Genomic DNA, 7,104 nt, shown 5'->3' with positions numbered 1-7,104 from the left:
AGGATAAATTTTCTTGGGAAACACAGTGATGCTGCTAACTGACCTTTTGTTCCTTCTGCACCAAAGCCACCTTTGATGTTTTCCTCCGTGAACAGTTTGAGGCTCCTGGCTGCCTAAAAACAGCCTCAGGTGTGCTCTTGGGAGCAAAGCTGACTTTGCAAAGAGATCACTGCCACCACCACCTCTGCTTTACTCAGGGAGGTGGGTCCGTTGTTTTGGCATGATGGAATGAGGCTTCCCACTCTGGCCTGGCTCAGAACCCTCCATCTGCTCTTTTCCATGCTGAGCGGGCAGAGAGGCTGCACGTGGCTTCATAATCATTCCATAAGTCAATGTTATCTCCAAATTCCCTGCTCCAACAGCAGACTGCAATTGCAATGGAGAAGAGCAGAAAACCCAGAGGATTTCTGGAGGCTGCTGTGTATCAGCAAAGGAGATGAGGTTTTGAAGCGATTTAAAATCACTCATAAAATATCTGTGAGCAACTTAAGAGTTGGAGAGACAACTCGATTCTTATCTCTGTGCCTGAGCAGAGCTCTGCACCCTCGGGCTGCTGGAGCATGGAAATGTTAATCTTTCTACTTAAATTACAGGCCAAGCAGCAGCAGGTGGTGCAGAGGCACCATCCAACAGGCCAGAACAACGGTGTGAATCAGAGACCTCTGCCACAGCCCCAGATACCATCAGCACGGAGTGATGTCACCCCAAAACCCCCGGGAGATGACACATGGGAAGATGTGTCCGAGACTCGCCCAGCACACGCTTCCAGGGAGGGGTTCACCCTGGGATCTCTCTGCTTGGGGAATTCCAAGCATTGCCAGGAGCTCCATCGCTCCAGAGTGCCACCACTGCCACCGCCCTGGCTGAGCAGGGCTCTGTCCCAGACACTCTGGTGCTCCCAGCCCAGGCAGCAGCTCGGGCTCGCAGGCACTGGCAGGGGTGGGGAGCCCTCTCAGCACAGGCAGAAGGAGCTCAGGGCACGGCTGATGAGCCACATCTGTGTGACACATCCACACCCCGACCTCAGCAATGTTCCAGGCTGGAGATGTCCCAGCTGGGACCTGCGTGGAGCGCCTGATGACCGCAGGCCTCGCCTCGGAGGAGCTTTGTGCCGTGTTGGGAACAAAGGACAGGATGGGATTTCTGTGGGAGCACAGGTTTCTTTTGGGGGGTCAGTGGAATGGGTTGGATTAACCTTCCCCAGTATAACTCCAGCGACTGTGTCAGAATTGCACCAGGGACAGGTCACCCCTGGCTCTCTCCCCTCAGTCCTTCCCTGTTCAGCTGGATGGAAGGGAAATGCTGCCCTGTGGTTCCAAAGCTGCAATTCCTGCTCAGCTGAACTGGCTCTGTGACACTGCTTTGTGAGGTTGGAGGGGCCAATCTTTGATTGCACTGCTGCAATTCGTGTCTTGCTCGTGCTGGTCCTACAGACAGTGAAATCCTGGGGCTGCTTCAGGGTTATCCAGTTTGGGAGAGGTTCGTTCTGATAAATTAGAAAGGAAAACTCTGGGTAGATAAAAATGCAGGACGTGTAGGTCGGATGGGACAGGTTTCCTTCTCAGCCCAAAGTTCAGACGACTCCCTGAGGCCCTCTCATCCATCTTCTGCTCGCTGGGGTTTTGCAAGGATGGCTGCAGCACCACTGCCGCCTCGCTCGGACTCTGGCCAGTGCCTCGAGGACCTCTCAGAGGTGGTTGATGGGGTTAAAGGTCCCCGACTCTGAAGCTGCTCCTGCCATGTCCAACCAAGCACCCAGAGAGTTCTGGGAGGACGTGTGGAGGGGAGCGTTCTCAGACAGGGACAGCATCATTGCATAAGCCTGGGGGAGAGAGGAATGCAGAGGACACGAGTGAGCACCCCCGCAGGACCCTCCAGTGTGGGGGGTGAGGCACAGCACCAACCCCCGGGCTAAGGGCCTCAGGAGCCAGAAATCCCCATCCACGCACTCCAAACACTCGGGTTTGCCACCGTTTGCAGGCAGTTGTAGGGATAGTCAGGAGAGAACATCATTCCCACTGGCTTTTACAGGCCCAAACCCATCCTGAGCCAGGCCTGGTCACGGACCCACAAAGTGATTCCAGGCTCTGCTCCCCGCTTAAAAAGAAAGCCAAAGGAATGCTGTGTTGCTCACACAAATGTTGGTTTACCCTTACATTTCCAGCACAAGATATGGTTTGAATTATTTAAGTTGCTTATTGTGATCCAAGTGTAAAAGTGATTCAACAGCCAAAAATACCACCCCCCCCCAGCCAAGCACAGGCTGGACCTAACAGTGTGATACACGTTGGAAAAGAGCAGGTTGTTCCTAGAGTCAGTGCTTTTGGGGTATTAGTGACAGGACACATGTAAGAGTCAGGCAAGTGGTTTGTATTTAATTGAGTTTCACCCCCCAAAAAGCTCTGCTCAATCTTCCAGCAGACCCTCCCTCACTCCCAACACCTGCTATGAAGGGGGACAAGAATTTCACAAGTGCTCTCTGTCCTGTCCAGCCTGCTGAGGTAACTTCACTGAACAGTTCTTCTGTGAGGATCCTTGTGTAGAGATCAGGAGATCAACTACATAAAGACAGACAGTGTTTTGGCTAACGAGAAAGCAGAAAGCACAGACAGACCTGCCCTGCACCTCCAGAGTTTTCTCAGAACTCCAGCAAGTGCTGAGATGCCATTTTGAGGGGTTTTGGTGGGTCTGAACTGGTCTGGCTCACAGGTTTTTGTGGGTTTTTTCCCCTTTTTTGGATGGTTTACTTTTAGAAATCAAGGAGATAAACAAGGAGACCCTCTAGACACGCTGAACTGCAAGTCCTGCAAATGCTGTTGTCTATGACACCTTCTATAACCAAACCGAAGGGCATTTTGTTGCTGTTTCTGCAGAACAAACCTCGGTGTTTACAAACAGAAGACCGGTCCCAAAGTATAAATAAATAAAGAGCCACAGAAACATTTATACAGACAGATAAAAACAGACAGATGCCTCTCTCTCCCTGCACAGCCACGTTCTCACCACATGGGCTGAACAGTAAATCGACCTGGTGTCCTGAAGGTGATGCCCAGTCCCTTCCTCTCTGTTTCAGTCTAGTTGCAACAAGACACAGTTCACGCATGATCCATGTTAGAATTCCTGCTGGAAGGGGGAAATAAACCACTGGAAGGGGGAAATACCCCACTAGAAGGGGAAAACAAGCCCTTGCTAGAGGAGGCCAGCTGCTCCCTGATCCTGCTGTACATGCTGGAGGCAAGCTTGGAAAACGTTCTGTAGGTACCCACCTGGTTTTTAGCCTGCCTGTACAGAGTCTGTTTTATTGCCTCAGAGTCTAAGGTGGAATTAAACACATCTTTAACTTCAAATGCTTCCTCGGCTGCTTTGCGAAGATCCAGCCCCTTCCCAAAATTCGGCATCTGCTCCAAATCTAACAGGGCGGCTTCGTCCTCCTCAATACACCTGTACCAATGACCAGGGGTGACCTGTGTTAGCTTGTCTGGGCACTCCCAGCCCGCCTGCATGCACAACCCACGGGGGCTCACGAGCCACATGCGGGAACGGACGGACACACGGACACGGAAACCACACGGCATGGGAGGAGCAGAGAAGAAGTGGAGAGCAACAAGTGCTGCAGGTGTCTGAGGCTCTGCTCTGGGCTCGGCTAAGGTGTCACTTGGCCTCGTGGCACATCTGCTGCGGGTGCTGGGGGGGACTGAGGAAGCTGGGCCTGTACTGTGTGCAGGAAACTTGAATTTTAAAGCTGTCCAGACACGGCTGACCTTGGGGAGAAGAGGCCTTCACTTTTTACAGAATCACAGACTGGTTTGGCTTGGAAGGGACCCTAAAAATCCCCCCTTTTCACCTCCTGCCACAGGCAGGGACACCTTCCACTTAGCCCAGGTTGCTCCAAGCCCCGTCCAACCTGGCCTTGGACACTTCCAGGGATGGGGCAGCCACAGCTTCTCTGGGCAACCTGTGCCAGGGCCTGCCCACCCTCACAGGAAACAATTTCTTCCTAATATCCCATCTATCTCTTCTCTCTGTAAGAGTGAAGCCATTCCCCCTTGTCCAAGCCCTTATAAATAGTCTCTCTCCATCTTTCTCGTAGCTCCCTTCAGGTACTGGAAGGCTGCAATTAAGTCACCCTGAAGCCTTCTCTTTTCCAGGCTGAACAATCCCAGTTCTCCCAGCCTGTCTCCATAGCAGAGCTGCTCCATCCCTCTAATCAGCTTGGTGGCCTGCTCTGGACTCGCTCCAGCAGCTCCATGTCCTTCCTGAGCCAGGAGCCCAGAGCTGGAGGCAGCTCTGCAGGGGGGTCTCACCTGAGGGGGCAGGGGGGCAGAATCCCTTTTTTGCCACAGCTCTGAGATCTCCACTGGAAACCAAGGATGTTTTGCTGTGACTCAAAGGGCCAGAGCAGCACCAAGGGGATTGATTGCACAGACTGCTCTCCCCTCGCCCTGGCCAGAGTGCTGGAGAGACAATATCTGCTGAGCTGTGGCACTCTGGGTTTTGTGTTGGGCTCACTGTTCTCCTGCTCCAGGCTCCTCCAGCCTTGGACACACACCTCATCCCAGACTCTCCTTGCAGTCCACTTGTTTCGTGCCCCCCACCATGGTGAGATGGAATCTCGAGCGAACGCTTAAATCAAACTGGAGGCATGAGACATGGCTTGGGAAAAAAACCACAGCACTGATGATCCACCACAGACACAGGGCAGCTGCTTGAGCCCCGCTTGGCCCCCTCACCTCCGGGTGTGGTCGAAGCTCATGGTGAGAGACGTGGGCTCCTCGTCCTCCTCATCCTCAAACGCCCCCCGGGGCTCCGCCGTGGGCGACACCGGCTCATCCTGGGACTTCCCTGTCAGGCTGTCATCATCCTCCTCTTCCAGTTCTTCGTCCTCATCGTCCACATCTTCTGCTTTCTCATTTGCTAGTCCATGACACTGGGAATTGCCATCAATATCCTGGATTTCTGGCCTGAAATATTTGGTCGGGGGCGGGGGGAGGAAGAAGGAGAAAGAAAAAAGAAGAGGGCAAATGTGTAAGTCATGTATTTCTACTGCAATGCTTTGATAATGTTATATTTATATAGATATGAACACATCTTTATATACATATATAGATTATTTAAGATGTAAGAAAAAGGGAAACCAAATGTCTCAGGCATTTAAAAATCAGCCTTCACTATGTCTTAAGAGCCAGTAAGTATGGTAAGAGTACACCAACCCCAAGGATTCTCAAACTACAATATTGTCCAGTCTGAATTTAAATGCTGGTTTTCAATCCCTTAAAATGTAACATCTGTGGGACAGGCAGCTTTCCTCCTCCTCTGTGCTGCTGTATTCCAACAATCTCCCTTTGAGCAATCAGGAGGAGGAAGCTTCTACCAACCAGCTTAAATTCTCTCTCATATTATTTTACTGTTCATGCCTGTACTGTCACCAGATAATTCTATTTTCTTCTCTACCTTTTATCTGCTAAAGTTGACGCTTGATTCATCTCACTATTTGCAATAAAATTTCTGATTTCAGAGAAATACGAATCCTCTTTTTCATCTAAAAGTGCATGGTTGTCTGATTCCGAGTTGGGGGAAGAGGCACTGGTCCCAAGGTGGTTGGTGATGACTCCGGAGTGCTGGCTCACTGTGGGGAGAGACAAGGAGAGAACAGGAGACACCATCAGGTACTGCCAAGGCCATTGGTAACAGGAAACACAAAGGAGGAACAGTCCTTTCACTAGATACTCAGGATTCAACATTCCAGAGAAAAGTCATGGACCAAAGCTCCCAAAGGAAGTTTGTGTTTCCCAGACCTGAACTACAGAGAGAAATAAGGGGATATTTAGCATTTATGGGCAATATATACAATTTAAGAACCCTTATCCACTGCAGAGCTGTTTGCCTGTCACTTTTCCATAATTTTTTCTTTTTTACCTGTGCTGGGTAATCACTTACTTGGCTTCAGCACAGGAATTTCTTCCTTCAGTTTTTATCCTAAGGCAAAGCCCGTTTATCTCCTGGAACTCCACACACACCTACAAAGTCAGCCTCAAGGAACAGTGCACTCCAGAGAGGCTTCCCAAGAGCCAGAGGGACCAGGCCACGGTGTCTTCTCCCTGCAGTGCCCCAGGAGAGGCACAGCCACGTCCCTTCCTACCTGGAACGTTCTCGTGCTCGTGTTTCTTCAGGTGCCTGTCCAGGTTGGTTTGCTGCCCGAAGCAGCGGTTACACAGGTGACACTTGAATGGCTTCTCCTTGTTGTGGATGTTCCGGACGTGCCGCTGGAGGTTGGAGGAAATGCTGAACGACCTGTCACAGTACTTACACCTGAAAAACAGAAAGCAGACGCCAAGGATTGCAGCGTGAGGGGGGGAAAAAAAGGAAAAAAATAAGAAAAAAAGAAAAATCCAACTATCAGAAAACCAGGGAATGTTGGTCTATAAATCATTACTCAGCTGAGGACATGGGAAGCACAAGGCATTAATCACTGCAGACAAATCTGATGTTATTGTTACTCAAGGAGCACAAAGAAAGGATTAGGATTAATTAGGAAGCAAGTCGTCCAAACAAATAAGGATTTTAAACAAAATAATTACTTTTCCACACACCAATGCTAAAATAAGAAAGGTGAATTTATTCCTTCCACCCTTCCCCTTTTGGGAGGGATTAGGTGAGATATGGCTGTGGAGGGAGGACAAGGAAGAGAGAAGAAGGGAAGTGAAATGTATAAAATAGTTATTAACTGGTAAATCTCTGCGTGACAGTCAGTTGGACACACAAAAACCTCCAGCTTTATTTGTGAAACTCCTTCTGGTACCGGAGATCTGACCCCAGAGTGTGCCTTCAAAGGTAATAATGGCTATTCGTACTCTACAAGAGCTCCCAAGAAATACAACATAATTTCCAAACAGGATTTACCCCTACAAGTGAGCATCTCATTTGTGATAAAAAACTGGACAGTAAGGAGTCAAGCTGGGATGTTTAGGGAAGCTGCTGAGTGAAGAAATATCCCCTCTTTGAGCTGAGTGTCTGCAGATGGGTTGGGGGCCTGTTCAAAGTCGTCACCCTCCTTTTTGGATCCAAAAAACCCCACGGATTTGCTGAGGGTGGTGCTGTGGGCTC

The 7,104-nt window shown here is 50.2% G+C and overlaps 1 protein-coding gene across 4 annotated transcripts in view; it reads right to left on the bottom strand.

Annotated features, from left to right (window-relative positions):
* Positions 1–952: 952 nt before the first annotated feature.
* PRDM16 (PR/SET domain 16) overlaps positions 953–7,104 on the bottom strand; it is a 150,216-nt gene continuing 144,064 nt past the window's right edge. For 3 of the 4 annotated variants that reach the window (XM_027905031.1, XM_027905032.1, XM_027905034.1), the window contains 5 exons: positions 6,140–6,309; positions 5,452–5,626; positions 4,731–4,961; positions 3,267–3,441; positions 953–1,822 (listed from right to left, as the gene is read on the bottom strand). In XM_027905031.1, coding sequence (XP_027760832.1) covers positions 1,688–1,822; positions 3,267–3,441; positions 4,731–4,961; positions 5,452–5,626; positions 6,140–6,309 — 886 coding nt within the window. In that variant the 3' untranslated portion in view covers positions 953–1,687. The remainder of the gene's footprint in view (positions 1,823–3,266; positions 3,442–4,730; positions 4,962–5,451; positions 5,627–6,139; positions 6,310–7,104) is intronic. The other variant, XM_027905033.1, reaches the window with a different exon arrangement.

Source organism: Empidonax traillii, unplaced genomic scaffold (assembly GCF_003031625.1).
Source record: "Empidonax traillii isolate 1590-97213 ecotype Southwest subspecies unplaced genomic scaffold, ASM303162v1 scaffold1111:size180776, whole genome shotgun sequence".
Classification (NCBI taxonomy): domain Eukaryota; kingdom Metazoa; phylum Chordata; class Aves; order Passeriformes; family Tyrannidae; genus Empidonax; species Empidonax traillii.
This window is presented reverse-complemented; position numbering and strand designations above follow the sequence as displayed.